The 18,895-nt window shown below is 47.8% G+C and overlaps 1 protein-coding gene across 1 annotated transcript in view; it reads right to left on the bottom strand.

Annotated features, from left to right (window-relative positions):
- LOC116951416 (alpha-N-acetylgalactosaminide alpha-2,6-sialyltransferase 2-like) overlaps positions 1–13,949 on the bottom strand; it is a 30,663-nt gene extending 16,714 nt beyond the window's left edge. The window contains exons 1-2 of the mRNA XM_032969982.2: positions 13,588–13,949; positions 4,334–4,577 (exon numbers count right to left, since the gene is read on the bottom strand). Coding sequence (XP_032825873.2) covers positions 4,334–4,577; positions 13,588–13,739 — 396 coding nt within the window. The 5' untranslated portion in view covers positions 13,740–13,949. The remainder of the gene's footprint in view (positions 1–4,333; positions 4,578–13,587) is intronic.
- Between the last annotated feature and the right edge of the window lie 4,946 nt (positions 13,950–18,895).

Here is an 18,895-nt window from a genome sequence, read left to right as displayed (position 1 = left end):
GAAACGGATTCTCCATGCGTGCGGACGTGGCAAGGATGCGCATGCATGCACCGTAGCTCGGTTGCTAAACCGTACACAGTGCGTGACGACGTCTCAATACAGAGACTGGAAACTCAATTCGACTTTAAAATCCTACAAAAACAAACGCAATGCGTCACTGCAAAATAACGATGCCATGCACAACATCACGGTGAAAGGTTTCACTGTGGAAGCGACCATGTGCAACTGGATTTACGCTACTAATCGCAAAAGAAAACACCACTAAGTAATACAGTGCCAGGAGACCTTTATTCACAGCCCTATTATCCGTTACCTCCATTATGCAAAACAGCTCCTATTATCCAGGACCCTATTTCTTGCGATTATCAGTGAAGCATGGGTTTTCACGGATAAGAGGTGCTGAATGGCAAATTCACCCCATTACCCACGGGGTTATTCGCGAATTTTTATCCCGCAGATAAGAGGAGTAAATCGTTGATAACCACGTGAATAATAGGATTCGTGACACTGATCCCCCATATCATCGTGGAGTTATACAGTACAGCAATCCTTCGCAACCGTGGACTTGCCAACCGCGAAATTCAAATACACATGGTTTATTATTACCTGTATACCAATTTACCAAACGCAACTTGGACATTTTGGATATCTGTGGGTAAGCACGGGTTCGCAACACGCAGTTATAAATTTCGCAGGGCCACGTTTCTCCACCGCACCGCCACGCCACCCATGGCACTGCGTAGCTGATCGGCTGTCAGTCTGTTTTGTTGCGATTTTTGCAGCGTACGGACCGCGTCACGTCGTAACCATATGGGAAGGTCTATCTGGAACTTATAGAAACAAATGATGCAGCAGCCATCCATCCATCCTAACCTTTCAAAAAATAAAAGAAACAGCACCACCATTCCAGCCACCAGCGCCACGGATCCAGCCAGCAGCGCCTCTGTGCCCGCCCCCGCCTCCTTGCCTGCCCACTCGTTTGCCATTGATGACCGGAGGAAGAGGGGGAACCCTCCCCTCCTTCTAACCACCCCTCCCCCATAATCTCATTGGTTTTATTCGTTAAAGTCACGCAGAATAGAACCAAAGAGTATGGATGGATCCTTGCAGTCACGAAAGCTTCAAATCTACAATCTCATTGGTTGTCGTCGTCATCATGGACTTCTACCCTCAATATCAAAAGGTAAAGTTATTTTAACGTTTATTTACGTGATATTTCGTTATTGTGTAATGCACTGTATTTTGTTCGTGTTTAGTGAAGAAATCCCCTATTTCCCATAGGCCCTGAACTTTACCAACCGTGGATTCGCCTACCACGGCATTTTCCAGGAACCTCACCCCTGCGGATGGCGAGGAATTGCCATCTTGGCTTTTAATTGGCAAGCCACGTGAATTCAAATATCCTTAAGTACTAAATGTTTCGCTTTGCCTCGCAAAACAAGAAAGGTGATTCAAGTGGAAAGTAAAGATATTTTTAATAAATACCATTATGACATTGAACATTTGAACTCGTGGGGTTTTCACAGCCGCTCGTAATGCTCGTGTGGTTTCCCGGATTGGGCTACATGTTCAGAACGTTTGCCCAACGTTGAAATGCAGGAGTTAAAAATGCCTGCAGTAGTCTGTAGCCAAAGCTTGACAAAATTTTGCTCAACAAGTAGCCCACCCGGAAAACCGCACTTGTGTTACCGGTTGAATTAATTGTGAACATTCTTGTATCTATGTATGCTGAATGTCTTTTGTAGCCAACTGTGCGAATCAGAGGTACGGGGGAAGGACGACACACGAAAAACATGAAGCAGTTCTAAAGCTCCAGTGGCTTCCTAACAATCGGAGGGAAGAGCGATCCAGATAGCCACAGAAGCGCATCTGAAAGCGCGCGGTAGCCATCTTTGTTCGATGGCTAGCCAAAAGCCGCTGGCTGCGAGGGTGAGCGGCGTTGGCGTGACGGCAACTTGTACAATACTCAAGAGAAACAGCCCGACGAGCTGGAAGGGGGTCAGCTGAACGTGACCGGCCACGCAATTAAATTAGCCATCAGCGTCCGAGGTGTTACGTTTCACACCGAGTCTAATGAGAGCAAGCCCCATGGAAACTAGAGGAGGCGTCAAAAGGTTGTCAAACGACACCCGTTCTGGAAAAAGAGATGCGTGCAAATAGCTATTATTGTTATACATTGCCAAAGAGCTATAACGATGACGCAGCTGTAACGTGTGTAACCATATCGTACGTACGAGATATGTTTGTGTATGTTGACTTCCCCCTACCATGCTGCGGCAATGGCATTGAACGGCTCATTGCCTTCGGCAGCAAAAGCGACGCTGCGCTGATGCTGCCGACGACGACAATGCAAAGAAAACGGTACTTGCCGGACGGTACATGGCTGGCCGACCCCGTGAGCTGGCGAGCCGGGTTGCCTCCGGGTGCTCTGTGGGTGGCCAAGGTCAGGGGTCGCCCGCTCGCTATTTGACCGAGAGCCGGGCGACGTTGACCGGGATCGTTTACAACGACATTGACGTCGCCTCGCGAGCTCACGATGTTAAAATTATGCCGACCTCGACCGCCCAATCGGCCGATGCCAGGACCGCTCTTTTTTTGGCTTAGGTCATCGTAGCCGGAAATATAATTTCAAAACGAATTTCTTCAGAACTTTTTTTTGCGTTTAGTTTGTTGTCCTTCCTCCACGCCTCCAATTAGCACAGTTGGCTATGTACGGTGCGAAAGAAGTTCCACGTACGTACAGACAATGTGCGCCCTCCTACGAATGGGAGTCCTGCTTCTGTGCCGGTTAACAGTGTTGAACGTGAATATCGCAGAGGGCCAAGTCAGACAGCCTCGTTAGCAATGAGCACGCAGGGCGAGCGCGTCCCGGTCCCGCCGGAGAGCAGCCGTTTCCAGATGCTTCACGGCTCCCCGTGGTGCGCCATCGACCCCATGTTGGAGTGCCACTGTGGCCTTGAGTAATGCCACTTTACATTCATCGCACTCACGGCTTGTCACCAAGGGCTCGACTCGAACGTCAGGGCTCAAGCGAATCACTCGTTCGCACGTTGATCATAGATGGGCGGCCACGGCTTAACGTCTGTCGCAAGTCAACCAAACATTTTACTTTACGTGACACTGCTTCATTTGCTTAAACTGATATTAGACTTATTATTTTTAGGTGCTAAATATGCAGATATTTCATCACAATGTTCTTCTCAATATCTGTACACGGCCTACGAACATATTAGGGTAATATCAAACGACTAGGAGTAAGTTGTATATCGTACTGCAGTACCCGAGGTACCGCGTTAGCAGGTTAATAAACAAAATACTCCGTTGTAAGTTGTTGGGGTTTTTTGTTTAAACAGTCGCTGAGAATAGATCTAAAGGCCCAAAACGTCAAGCGCCAGCAATATAGAGATCTATGAAAGTTGCAATGTATAATTGTTAAACATGTTAATTGAACCGAGAATTTAAAAAGCAAAAATTATCAAATTATTATTTTATAAAACTATCATTTAAAAAAATGTGCATGGGAACCGACACGGGGCCCGCCGCTGTAGCCCCGGCAGCGAATTGGCGAGTCGCCGCTTGCACGCAGCCCAAATGTGAGAACGAGCCCTTAAACCAACAACACCGCCGCAAACAGCAGCAAAAGAACATTTGCTTGAGGGGAAAGAGCCCGGGTTACATTTACATTTTGAGGCAAGTGGTTTATGGCCATCGTAAGATGGTGGGCGTTGCTTGTTTCCCGAAATATCCGCCCCGCACCATCTACGTTGAAGTCAATGCGCGTGCAATGACCAGTGCGATGTATGCCAAGTCAAACATAGCATACGAGTCTACGGGTCTCTGTACGAGTCTGTGGGTCTCTGTGCGAGTTGCGAGTCCTCGGTGCAGTGCACGCCAGTGCTGTGGAGCATCTTGGAGTTTTGCCAATTTTGGTCTTGAACAAACACTGTGGGTAGGCAAGGGAATGTGCGCGCGCGTTGAAGGTGAACTTGGCTCAATAAACCTCGCTGTGACTTGAAGGGGAAGGCGAAACTGGTCTTGCAACCAAAGGTCACCGATGAGTGGAGCAGTTTGCAAGATAAAGGGTGGAATGACAAATATGCCTGACCACTCACTCGGAGCGAGTATTTTCCTCCCCTGTCTCTGGACCATACCAGTTCCATCAACTCATGCAGAGTGTCAGCCGAAAATAATTTTCTGCTTATCCAATAAAACACGCAACGTTTACCCAACGTTGCCAAGGAGGTTGGAACCGTTGGCCTCAGGGCGCAACGTTCCACGTTTGCTGGGCAGGGCCCCTAACGGGCCCGGCACCGCGTCCACTGGGGCCACTCACCGAGGGCGCCGCTTTGGCCTCGCGGAAGTAGTCGTTGTCGTTTCCGATTTTGATGCTTTCGTTGACGTTCTGCTGCAGCCATTCGTGCACGCCTTCCTCTTCGTCGTCTCTGTAGTCAGTCTCCGTCGTCGTGACGACGTCCTCCATCACCGCGACAACGTCCCCCGCTGCCGGTGCTGCGGTGTTGCCCACCTTGAGTTTTTGAAAGAGCGTCTGAGCCCTTTTCCACAAAATGTCCTGGCAGCTGGGTGGGGGGGGGATTGTCACAGTGACAGGGGGTAGGGTTATATGACAGCCGCACGTCTATCGACATTATTTGTCCGAGGCATATGATGCTAAGCATCACAATACTAATTTACAGCCCTTACAGTTAATTCACTGCTGATTGAGGGTTCTTGAGCAAATCTAAATCGGCATACAAACTAACATTCATCAATAACACTGCCTATACAATAAGTGGCATTTCATGCAATGGCCGTTCTTTACAGCATGGGTCTCCCTCTGTGGCCTCTCGCTCTGTAACTCTCTCTGACCTATGTGCTGCGAAGAAGAGTCATTTATTAAATGTTGCTTCTTGTAAGAACATTTATATTTTAAGGTAGTGCTTTTTGTGAATTGTGCACCACTGACTGTGAACAAAGCAGCATCGCCAAATAATTTGTATAATTAATCATCAGATTACATTCAGTGTAAATTAACAAAAGTTATTGACTGTACATCACAAACGGGCAGTTGGAGCTTTGCTTTATGTGACCAAATTAAATTAATCTGTCATAAATTACTCATTTTGTAGGTGGAAATCCCAATTCTGTGTCTGTGCATATCCAAGCATTTGTGAATGTACACGTGAGATGTATGGACATACAAAGCACAGCCATGCAAGTGTAGTGTCATCGCGCTGGCTGGTGGACAGCAGCGGCAACTGTGGTGGACAGACAGCACACACGCCGGTGAGGGCGGGCACGGGGTGTGGGCAGAGCGGAGGAACTGGGGCAAGGGTCACAAAGGACCCCGTCTGGAGGCCCCTGGAACCTGCTGGAGGGTTCGAGAAGGGAGGCGCGGTCAGGGCGGAGCCAGGCCGCGCTGGGAGTATAAAAGGAGCCGAGAGTGGGTGGGGGGGCTCAAGGGTGCCGGTTCTAGGAATGGAGTCGTCTCGTCGCCGCTAAACGTCTCCGTTAGATGTTGCGCTATGAAGGATAGTAGTTGGCTATCTCAGTCAGCGCCGTCAGTGTTTGATGGCTAGTGTTGTGTACAGACTAGGCTGAGCTACTGTGGAGTGTGAGGACGAGACCGTGAAAGTTGTTAATAAAGAAAGTGCCTCCTAGAAACTCTGTCTCTGAATCATTGACACTACACTCCTCTCACAGCTAGTGGCAGATCCCAGGGGGAGCGATAGGGTGGATGAGGGGTGGATGAGGAGGGGTGGATGAGAAGACGAGGTGGATGAGGAGGGGTGGATTAGATGGCCCTACCCCTTGGGGCCCAAAGTAACCGCTTAACATTACGGGAGCAGCCCCCACCCCACACACCTTGGGAAGTTTCTCAACCCACTTATGTACAAACACACCTGTTCTTTCTAATGTTATCAACGTGACATTTCAACGGCTCTCAGAACATTTCATTAAGTTCACTCAATTATCTCAGATTTCTCCGACCAGCATGGTGAAACGTGGCCAAATAACCCCCCACGTCTCCACGCGGCGAGGGTAGGCCCTCATCCACCGGTGGGTTGACAAATAGGGCTGTTACAGTACAAGTACCATAGTGGTACAGTGCAAGCACACCAATGCCTGCCCCTTGACCATGGGAAGAGGTTTGTTCATCGACTTGTTGTTAATTTCAACTCTTTTGCCCCTACGCAGTACCGTACTGCATACACATCATAGCAGGCAGCCCCAATAAACACGGAATGTTGACCCAACGTTGGCATGTTTACTGGAAAGAGCACAATGACATCAGAAATCCAGGTTTTAAAAAAAAAACCTGGATTGCAAAAATACAATCGGAGCACCAGAGGTGTGGTGACTATTACACGGAATTAAATATTACAAATAGCAAATGTCTGCCCAGTTTTGATACCAACAGTTTTATGAAACGTCAAGCCTGTAAATGACAGGGAAAACCCCACCATAACAGAGCAATAGTGCAGGCTGGAAAACGACCAGCTTCAAACAACAGCCCACCAAAACGTGTATGAAGCACTCTACCTCTGAGCATTACGCAAACACCATCAGTATTTCTTGCAGTGCTTTCACAATGTGAGCAAATGTGACCGACTGACAGGGAGCAGTGATGCAGTGATAGACAGCCGAGGACCGCTTTCATCACAATTAGGTGTCATCAGCAGTGAGCATTGGTGACCATCCTGTGCCGATGAGTCCTAAGTATGACAAAACCATTCCAGCTGTGTCTTGTTTGAGACATTGTGTAATTTCCTACACGCAAGGGTATTGTGTAATTTCTTACACGCAAGTGTATTCTGTAATTTCTTACAGGCAAGGGTATACTCTGCGTGTCCAATGGTTGTTGTTGGATTTTGTTCTGCCAAAGATGCTCAGATAAGAGCCACACTGTCGGAATGTGTTCACTTATCAAAGAAATCGCCTTCAAACAATACACATTCGTGAGTGTATGCAAATGTATTTAAGGGTCATCGCTACATTGCAGCTTGGTTCAGACTGGGAGACAATTTCCTGTAGAAATAATTCCTACAAACAAGCCAGGACAGGTTTCTCTTTTCAGACAGGCAGTATCGTTCACATCCCCATTGAAAACAGCACAGTGTATGGAACTAAAACTTTTTGCAGTCTGAATACAGAACTCTTCTTACTCCCACGTAATAAGGCGGACCTATATGACAATTCTTATGATCGTGGCCTTATCCACAATGTTACGCCTCTTATCCACGGGGAACAACAAGTCGCAGATTACCCCGCTCATAATCTGAATAATTCGCGGTGCACAACTCCTCTTATCTTTTTATTATGAAGCCACTGGAGCTATGCACTTTAAAATCCAAATTGAAAACTCCTTATTTTAGAGATGCTCTTTGTGTTTAGTTTGTGGTGCTTCCTCCACACCTACGATTAGCGCAGTTGGCTACAAACGGTCCAAAAGAAGTTCAACATACATTCATATACATACAAAAAACCATGGCTAACAGGAGTAATGACACAACATTCGATACCCGTGGATCCCCCTGCGTATAAGAGCATGAATTTGTCGCCCCGAGACTCCTCTTACCCGTGGACATACCACGCGTATTAGAAGCTTCTCTGCGATGCATTATGGGTAACATTGCAGATACTGACAGATAATAGGCAATAGGCCCGTGGCGTTTTGAGGGATCCTTCAGCTGCCATGGATAATAAGGGTCACAGGCAATCGACCGCAGATAAGAGGAGTTCTCCTGTAATGAAAGGCTACAGACTGGGTGCATTAATAACACGTCAAGCTCAAAGTTGTCATCTTGATTAGAACGTGTTGTGTTTAATGAAGAGTAAGAGTATACATGCGCCTTGAAGGAATAAAGTGTTCGTCGTTGAGTCTCACAATGCCTGCTGTGGACATGAAGTTCAGTAACGCGGTCATCATGAAAAGCACAACACGATGACCACCTACATCACAAACGTGATGCCGAGTTGTTGATTCTGTGCAATAACTGCGACTATATTCGAGTCTCATCACATCGTCTATTTACACATTAATGTTGTGCAATAATCACCCTAAGTTCGCCGTTTCTGACACTTAAATTGTACTGCACTATAGCGTTTAATATCCTGCAGTAATTTATCCGAGCAAACTGTTGTTACAGTATTGTTTTTTTATTGAATATTATGTTTGTGCAGTATATTCGAGTCCTGTATTGCATCGATTTCTATTTTGTTGTTTTGGCGTCGATTTCTATTTGCTTCATTGAAGTACAGAATTTTTGTTGTTGTTGTTTGCTTGTCATTTTGGAGACCCAGGTCACTCGTGACAATTCGACTATCATCCACGGTCCCTTGAGGTCTCGGCTGGTTAAACAAACTAAAACTGAACTTGACAGTTTGGTGAGGCCTTCATCTAGCAGTGGACTGAGCATTGCTGGTGTTGATGAAGAATAGTTTGTCCTAAATTCCCAATTTTCTTTGGCAATATTGAAGACGTAGTTAAGTAAAACTAGGCCTAGGCACAGGAAATAAGTGTGCTTTTTGTACAGTATCTTGTATATAGGGCTGTGACGATTCAGTGGCCAAGTAAATAAATGAAACCATTGTTATCATCAATTACATTCTTGTAGTAAGATTACTCAGGCCTCTAAAACATGGCGACCACCCTGTAGTGTCGCTGCCCGAAGGCAGGAAACCCCCCCCCCACAAGCCACGCCCAGCGTGTCGCATCCGACGATGGAGAATGCGTTACACACGGTGAGCAGCTGTCATCCCCGCGTCATACTGCCTGGTTACGCTGCGAGAAGTTCAATGTTGATGCCTTCATTTGCTTGCTCTACACGGTTGTAATCATTCACAATGGCAAAACCGTTTGGCCTCGAATAACGAAGCTTGGTGGGGGGGTAGCTGCTGGAGAGCCAAGCCTGAGTTTCGTCACAACTGCACCTCAACTCGCCTCGCGTCATTAAAATATTTTTGATTTTATTGAACCATGACGAGAACTCCGTTGTTTGGCTTTTCCTTAAGGAGGTTTCTCAATCCAGAACGTACGTTTGGAAAGAAAAAAAACAGCACTGTCCAAAACGTGAGGTCAGCTGCGAGTACTGTAGTTGAATACTGTAGGTGTGCTTGGTTTTTGTTGCTAAGAAGAACATCCGGTACAATGAAGACAGGAAAGTCGAGGATCGGGATGGTGGAGGATCTCAAGGAAGGGGCATTTGTGGGAATGAAGAGGGCAGAGAACAGATACGAATGGAGATTGCAGCCAACCCGGTAAACATGGAACGTTGAGCCAACGGTTCTCACCATATGCCAACATTGGCGCAACGTTGGGAGGTTTACTTGGCCAGGAGGTAATGGTGCACTGCGTGTGTTCACAATACACCAAACTAAACCAGCTTCTACCGTGCTTTAATGCTACAACGACCACTGCACACAAAGTCCTCTTAGCATGGAAGTATCAAGAGTCGTCAGCGGAGTTCTGGACAACAAGTAGGTTACTGACAACAGTCAACGCTACATCAGCAACCTGCAATGCCCCAAAAAGCGTTGCCTCTGTGATCGTTATCATCCTAAACAGCACCTACCCACTGCTGCGACGTGGCTTATGGCTCATGTTCACACCCAGAAGGGATTGTATTCCTTGTAGGACTCACGCCACAATGGCATTTGGAAAACAGGTGATCATCAACTTGTCCGAGAGCGATCACCTTCCCTCATACAGCGGTGGGTTATCAAGCGTCTCGATATGGTGCCCCCCCCCGCCCCAATCAAGACACCTGGTCATCGTGGCCCCCCCACACCTCAGATCCACTGATGGCAACTAAAAAAGGGTACAGAGCCCTTTATTAGTAATCTCCTGCACAGTATCCATGCCGCAGCCCTCCAACCCACCTTCCTCATTAATGGCCCTTGGACTCTCCGATTATATGAGCAATAATCTACTCTACCAATTAATTGCTCAAGTAATAAAATCAAATGGATACCACCTAAAAGTTGGGAGTCGAGACTGATCTCGCCGCCCCATGGCAGCCGATGAGTGGGGCCAGTCAGCCCCACTCATCGGCATCATTAGACGCGTAGAGGTTCCATCTCCGCAACGCTGACGGTCGTGACGTACATTGTCCACGCAAGCACCAAATGTACCGAAGCACTCTTATTGTTGATACGACGATGAATGTGGACGACGGTGGAAAGCAACGCGCCTCTCGCATACCAGCCGAGGTATTAAAATGCTGACCAAGAATCCACCCACATCTAAAACTCGAAGCGACGGAATTTCTTTGGCAAGGTGTTTTACGACGAATTGACAAATTCAACAAATCACGCTTCTACAATAGTATATATCCTCTCGTGTTTAGTTTGTGCCACAAACATTTGTAGTGTTTACTAATTAAGTGCTGCAAGTACAATTACATTGTGATTATAATTTATTCTTGTCTTTCCAGTAGCATTGTTAATTTGATTTAACGATATCTGTTGCTAAACTGCAAACGTAATAATAAGAATACAAGTCTTTTTTCCACGTGTAATCGCTGGCGAAGCTAACAGAGCGGAATGCAGATTGCTTGAAACAAGTACCAACCGTCTGTGTTTTGATTACGCAATGAATACCTGACACCAGGCTTTACGTGTAAGGACATGCGTATGTGGTTTGCAAAATGCGTACATGACAAATATCAAAGTGTCAACAAAGAATATGTTGAATAATAATAAAAAAACTGGTCTAACCATTTCTGGTATAAATACAGATGTGTAGATGTTCAAGCACCAAATAGACACCTATTATACAAGGTATTAAGTCTGCATTAACCACACGCACCTGTGGTAAAAATGTCTAACGCGTAGACTTTCACGACCAATATTATCCATAAGAGGTTTTTGGGCAGGGTACTTTTCTTCAAACCAAAAATTGGAGAAGCTCCAAATCAAGCGAATGAAGCGGATGTCTTCGTCACCAAAATAGGTTATTTCCACAACTCTGACTGTTGCCTGATGATGCAAGTTGTAAATACTGGTGAAAAGTCCTACTTGAAATATAAATGTTATGGGTTTACTCTCCAACACACAGGTGTGCTGTACTAGTAACGAATTGACAGGTTTTGTTTACGTGACAAACATTACTAATTGGCTGTGTCAGGTGGTAGCGGATTTAACAAACAAATATGCTTTGATAATTACATATTCACTCCTGGAAAATGATTGGGCGACACCAGAGAAAGCCTCACCATTGACAAATTTGTCTCACCAGTGCTGGACCAAAGGCAGCCAAAAGGCGACCAGTACAGGGACAATGCAATGGCAGCATTTGGTCTCGCATTGGTGACACAAAGCCATGACAGAGGATGCCTCCCTGTGTCAGACATCGGCCGCTGCCCTGGCACTCTCAACCACAGAGCACTGCACCCACAGTGGAAGCAAAAATCTGTCACCATTTACTCATCAATACCGAAACGTACATCGCAATTCAAACTATTGCAGGAACTTTAAACCAAGTCAGGAACTTTAAACTCTACACCCTCGGATTCCTGTGCTGTCAAATATCAATTTTGACTTGTCAAATATCGCACCACTGGATATTCGTTGCGGTGCTGCCACACGCCATGAACGGAACCGATTGGAAACCGACACAAACCTCCTGCCCATCGACGTCGACTTCTGACTAACATCCCACAGTCACGCCCAGAACCGTCCCGAGGGTTATGGCGAATCGGGGCGACCGCCCCTGGCCCCGCGCTTTGGGGGGGGGGGGGGCGCGTTTCGACGTCACGGTGTCAGGTGTAGTTTGAAGGCGTCGGTTGTGACTTGTCCCGGGCCCCGCAACCGCCGTGGGACGGCCCTGTGACCACGGCTGAGATGCAGAACACGGAAACACGTTGGCGCAAACTCCCTGTGACCGGAATTTCAACATCAAACCTGTGTTCGTGGCCAGCCACCACTACACTGCCCCGGTTCCAACTTGAAAGAAAACAACGGGCAGCACGGGAACAGAATCCGCATCCATCACGGAAGATGCCGAGTGGAAAGTTAAACTCCCAGTGCAGGAGAAGTGTGACAGGAGTATGAAACATGGCAGCGGTTTTTTTTATTTTCTGTTGCAGATAATCTGGCTCGCTACTGGCAGCCAAATAATATACTGTTTGGAAAAAAAACAGGAAATAGCAATGGACCCAATCTCTCAGAATCCAAGTTCTTAATCGTATTAATACTCTATAGCATCTATTTATCAAGACCAACAAAAAAATAGGAACAGCCACATTGAGACAGCGTGCAGGTCGTGGCAAATTCCCCAGGTAGATATTATTTGGCTCTTTCGGTAAAGTCACGTAGAAAGGTTCAACGAAAGTAACAAAAAAACTAAGACGTTTCGATCGCAACACAAGCGGTCGTCGTCATGTGTTGCGATCGAAACGTCGTAGTTTTCTGTTACTTTCTTTGAACCCATCTACGTGACTTTACCGAAAGACCCAAATAATATGAATTCCTGCAGTCACGAAAGCTTCAAGTCAAAATTTCCCCAAGTAGAGCCTGGCAATCGGATGCGCTATCGCCCAATATTATTCGCGTAAAATACAGCCCAATTTTTCAAGCCACCGCTTGATGAAGGCCACCCCACGCCGTATCGGTTTGAAGGTTGTATGACCATACTTCACCACTCTGGTCAGTGCGGGTTGGTAAAGGGAGTGCGGGGGCCAGCCCCGTCACGCATGTCAGTCGTGACCGGTAATCGACCCCATATCGCCGGGTTCAGAGTGCTCGAGGACACTGGGGCACACAAGGAGGCGGTCTCTGCTGCACTCCAGCCAGGTGCCCGGGCCTCGTTGTTCGCCACGACGAGGCGGGCGGGCATCGTGGCATCGCTCGCCACGACGCACGGCTAGCACGTTCCGTGCGGAACCAGAGCGCACGCGAATGGCACGACCACGCGCGCGCGGTGCCAGGCAGGAGGTGGGTGGTGGTGGCCCCGCGTGCCGTCCAAGGCGGTGAGCGCCCTTGGCGCGACGAGCCCGACCACCCGACTTGCATTCCCGCTCACGGCCAACACCGGTGAAAGCGATTGTATTATCTGATGAAGCGGTCCTGGGCCTCCCCTAGGTTGACTCGGCGTCAACAGAGTACCTGGTGCGGTGTGTAAACGTCGCCACTGGGGAGACAAAGGCGGCCGAGCGTGGTGCTGGCCACTCACCCCCTCATGTGCTGTGCCGGCCTTTACAGGTGCTACTCGCTAAGAGCACTTGCCCCAACAGTCTGTTAAGGCTACACGGGGGTCTTCTTAAAACACACAAATACACACGAAGCGGCTTCATGTACACACTACCGCACACACACACATCTCTTCACCAACCCGCACTGACCAACATGGTGAAGTATGGTCAAACACCTCACTCACGTCCCCCTCCACACCCACGAACGACACACCGCAAGCCACTCTCCCTCCCCCAGCCGCCCCTATACCCCCGGTAGCTGTGGAAGCAACCATCACGCAAGGCGTGGGCTGGGGCAAGTGTAGCAGCGGTAACAGCGAAGTTGGTAGTAGTGACGATGATGATGCAGCACATGGACACGCGTGGAACTGTGGGGAGAACACAGCAGCATCCTCACCTCGCATCGTTGCGCACACACAAGCTCTTGTGCACGGTGACGTGAAAGCCGAAGAGGATCCCGGCTCCCAGCACACACAGCACCACGAAGCTTTTAATGGCCAGAGTCTTAGGCAACACCGCACGGATGATGCCGCTCACCAACAGCGCCATGGCGCTTACACCCGGATCGCTTGGTTCGCCGAACTCTGCGAGTCGCCTCGTACTTTTAACACGACCGTAGTAGCCCTTTACTGGGGGGGAAGACTTGTTGGAATGTGCGGCTTTGTGATTGTTGAGGCCAGCAGGTCTCGGGGAGAAGCGCGTTGCAGAGGGGGGTTTTATTCGTGGCCAATGCCGGCGGGCGGGCGGGCGGGCGGACGGGCGGACGGGCGGGCGGTTCCGTTCGCGTGTGCGCCGATTGGCTCCGGGCTGGTGCGAGGGCTCATTGTGCTCATTGTGCTCAGGTGTCCGGCCGCTCTCAACCTGGCTGCTGCCTTCGACGTGCCCCGGCTCGGCCGGTTTCATTGTTCCCCCTCTCTCCCTCTTAAAAGTTGCTCCACAGAGCGGACAGAATGTGAAGTTCAGTGAACGCAACGCTGAGCTGGCATTACTCATGGCGAGTGGCGTGTGTGTATATAAGGCGCTACGGAAAGTAAGACGCACCCCAAATGCGTGCCCGGTGTCAATAAAGTTATACGACAACAAAACTCACAATAAAATAGTTTTTTTTTAAACGCAGTCGTCAATAACAGTGGCCTGAAAATGCAAACATAATAGGCGACTTCTAGATTTGAAGTTTTCGTGACTCCAAGAATCCATACTCTTTGGTTTTATTCGGTAAAGTCACGTAGGTGAAAAAAATATAATACAATGAAAATGAAAACAACTTAATTTTTCATTTTTATTTTATTTTTTACCGAATAAAACCAAAGCGTATAATAGGCGACGTTTCGGGCAATGACCATTCTTCATAGTACTTCAATAGATGGGAGACAGTGGACGATGATGAGAGTTGGAGACTCGCTCTCGTTTACATCACGAGGCCCTGATGAGAACTACATTTTTAAAATGTTCCGTGATGCACAGTTTCATAAACAGGCACAGGAAGTTAGACTATTAGTATCTATGGAATAAAAGACATGCAGACGACCTCTTCAATAATGACAAAGTATTGCAAAATAAACTCATTCACATTATAAAGCAAAATTGCTCAATTATAAAGTGAAATAAAGTTATACAAATCTGGTTACACACACACCCCTACCGGATTATAAGACGCACTCCTACCTTTTCCTTTAAAATTCACAAGGGGGGGGGGGGTGGAAGTACATTTAATAATCCTGAGAATACGGTAGTTGGGTTTTATATTGTGTGTGGAGTACCCCCACCCTGAGTATCCCCCTCCCCAGGTACCCCCCAAGGCACCCCCTCCTCCAGGCACCCCCCCACCCACCCACGAGGTACTCCTCCCCGCACCACGAGGAGGGGCGTGCGGGCTCTTATTGACCTCCGGCGAATCAAAGCGCTGGGAACAATGCCAGGTGAAGCTGGAAGCATTATTTAGAACAATAAATCAAATCAAGGTTCAAATCAAGATTGAACGATTAATTGGTTCTGCTGCATTCTTTCTCATGACTAGGGAGATGTAATTAAATATCATAACAATGTAATGAGACTATAATTGAGCGGTGTAATATTGGAACTGAGCCAGTATTGATGAGTACCACACAAAGGGGAGCGGTGGCGCAGTGGTTAGCGCACTGCGATATGACCCCAGCGGCGTGAGATTAAAACCCACGCCACGGGTGACATTGGACAGGCGGTGGTGACGCACGCATGGACGCCACGACTGCGGAGGCCAGGGTGGGTGAATCACCGCTCAAATCACACAATTTTTATGAAACTCCCTAGCCGTGGGCACCGAGGTGCCATTATACCCTGGCTCGCCATCAGAACGCAGCGCAGCAAACTGTGGACTGATATAATTTGCTCCTTCTGTGTGGGATATAGCGTTGCACCCTCACACGCGTCGGGGTTTTTTTTTTACGGGTGCTCCAGTTTTCTCACACACGTAGTATAAAAAAAGCACTCACCAGTTTAACACGTAGGCTTTCGCGACAAATATCTTCCATAATACAGGTTTTTGGATTAGATTGCTTAAGCAATGGGCTCGCATAATGCGCAAGGATAATGTACGTTGATTACCATATCAATAACCAAAATGTCAATGGATACCCATAGTCATTGATATGCATTCATTTAGCCTCCACTTCGCGCAAGAAGGCCACACAAGTGACGTCATCACATCTCTCCCTCGAAGGAACGAAACGAGAGGAGGATGTCTCCACAAATCTGGCTGTCGCCTGATGAAGCTGGTTGTAATCACTGGCGAAACTTCGTACTCAGATTGTTAATGTTGTGGCTTTGCTCTCCAACACACCGGTGTGCCTGTACTGGTAACGAATTGGCACGTTCTGTTCACGTGACAAACCTTACTAGTTGGCTGTGTCGGGTGGTGGCGGATTTGTCGAGGCTTACAAAGCAATCGTCTGCACCGGCTCACCGCTTGGCAGCTTTCCAGCTTAGTCTGTGGTTCCGTGGCGACTGTGAGATGCAACGATCACGAACGACAACACTATATAACATCATTAGTCTTGATTAAAAGTGATATCCAACCTCCTCCAGGGGCCACCCCCTTCACCAACCCACAACGACCAGCGCGGTGAAGTATGGTCAAACAACTCCCACGTGTCTCTTCTGCATTTAGCAGTGGAATGACAAACGGCTGCACTTTGTCACATTTTTATTTCTGAATCCCTACGCGGAGAGGGCGATGAGCGAGCCAGGCCAGTGGGGGGCGAGAGAAAACGGGGGCCGAGCGAGGCCGTGGGGACTCCGTTTGAGACCAGGGCCGCGCACCCCCTCGCCCGGGCTCAGAGGGCGATGTCGGCCCTGGAGCGGGCGGCGTTCGTTTCACGCGGAATTCGCGGCACCCCGGAGCGCAGCCACCAGTTAATCAATCGAACAGCTCGAGGAAGAACACAAACAAGCAGACAACACCCTCCCCCCCCCATCTTCCCACATGTGTCCCTCCACAGTCAAACTAAACGCTTCTTTACACGATTCCCATCGACCACACGGCCTTCTGGAAGTGATTCTTTTCAGCAGCAACCTCTGCACCGGTTTCGATGTTCCGTGTCTCACTGGCGGAGCGAAGTTTGCTGAAACCCACGCGGCTTCTCCCGCCGTTCTGTGCGCCTCTCATCCTGACTCTCCGGTTTCCTCCCATAGCAAAGCACATACACACACACACAACCTAACTGGTTTTTCACCAAACATCCCAATGCTGAAAAGTTATCCGCAAATTAACCAACTGGGATTGCACAGCTGCAACATCGCCCTCACACCCTCCCTATTACTGCGACAAACGTGGCAGGACCCTGTGGAAAAAACCTTGGGATTCAGTTGAGTCTTTTTTAAGATAAGAAGCAAAATTAAAAATACATAATCTTTATTGATACGGGAAGGTAGGTTTAAACTCAAACAATTCTATCAACCTATTTTTATTTTACCAGGTAAGGCCCACTGAGATATCTACACAGCTCTTTTTCAGGCACGACCTGGCTATCACAAATGATGGCTCAACGAAGTGGCTAATCATGTGGACATTGATAGCAAACAAATACTCTAAATGCACTTTTCTAAATTTTGAAGAAAAACCGGAAGACCCGGAGAAAATTTCACGCGACCACGAGAACATGTAGTCTCCAAAAATATACATCAGCAGGCGTCAGGACTGGGATCGAACCCATGCCCTCCACTAGACCAGGCGAGGTAGTTAACATCTCGTCAGCGTGGCGGTCAGATAATGGTGGTGGTGCTCGTTACTGGACATTGCTGGATGTGGACAACCCGGGAAGGCGTTTGTAGTGGGAGTGTTGTTGCGGTTACAAGTGGTGCAATGAATATGATTTAAAACCACGACTTACAGTCAACACGTGTTTTGCCCCGTCACGAGTGTATGTCCGTGACGGTGTTTGAACGCACGTGACGATCTTATTTGTCGTCGTTGGTTAGTGGGGAGGTGGATCGTAACACGTTTGGGGGAACCATTGCGTGACGGAACTCACACATCGATTGCCCTTCACAATATTGCCGACAAAACATTATACCTTGAATTTACTTGAGGTCTCTATCCACACTCGGAGCGCCTTGTTGAATTCCGCCTTGCCCGTGCACTATACAAACAGGCCACCTCAGCCTGTAAAGCGGATTGCGAGCTGATCGAGGAGTTCACGAGCCACACGGGAAAGCACACAGATTATTACATTATTACCACGACCGCGCACGTCTCGAGATGTCTCGACGTCTTTGGCCTGACAAAGCGCGCGCGCGCGCCGATTGCACAATCTGATCCATTTCGGTGAACCCGGATGGCTGAGAATTGGGTTGGCTTTGTACTTGAACGAAACTGTTTGTATTACAATATCGACATTTTGTAATGCAACCAGAGAACACGGGAACACGTCCGACTCGGAATGAGTCAGCACAAATTGCAATGGTAATTCAAATGTTCAGGTGACGAGAAAAACCCATCACGCAAAAGCAACATTTGCGCTAGTTGGTGGGAACAAATGTATTTAACAACACAGAGAGGCGTGCGGTGATGCACGTACAAACGGTTTTAGCCAGACTACCAGCTCTACATAACAACGTATGGTCATTCATAATAAAGGTTTTTGGGTTAGATCGCGTTATTTATAAATATGTCGTAACCCTCCACCAGCCGACACGGCCAATCAGCAAAAAAGTGTCAGGTTGACAAAAGACAAATAAATTTCGATTTAAAGCTTTCGTGACTGCAAGGATTCATCTTCTTTGGTTCTTTCGGTAAAGTCACGTAGAATGAGAATAAAATAATAAATTGATAAAATAAAATAACACAATAATATTCTCACGACGTTTCGGCCACAACACAAGCGGCCTTCATCAGGTGAAGGGACGAGACTGTCTGGTAGGACAGCGCTGGAGTGAAAAAAGCCACGTTCAGATCACGACCTTTAAGCTGTGTCAGAAGAAACAAAGCGCCTTAACAAAGGAATTAGCATAGAATTTAGCATTGAAATAGCTGAGTGATTAGCTTGTGACTGGTCACAGAAATAGCTATGTTAAAGTCAGAGCATACACATTCACAGAGGCACCTAGTACAAATCAAACAGAAGAATTTAGCATTGAAATAACTAGGAGAATTTAGCATTGAAATAACTGAGTGATTAGCTTGTGACTGGTCACAGAAATGGCTATGTTGAAGTCAAAGCCTACACATC

The sequence above is a fragment of the Petromyzon marinus genome, chromosome 43 (assembly GCF_048934315.1).
Source record: "Petromyzon marinus isolate PM22_M1 ecotype Great Lakes invasive population chromosome 43, UKy_Petmar_22M1.pri1.0, whole genome shotgun sequence".
Lineage (NCBI taxonomy): Eukaryota > Metazoa > Chordata > Hyperoartia > Petromyzontiformes > Petromyzontidae > Petromyzon > Petromyzon marinus.
This window is presented reverse-complemented; position numbering and strand designations above follow the sequence as displayed.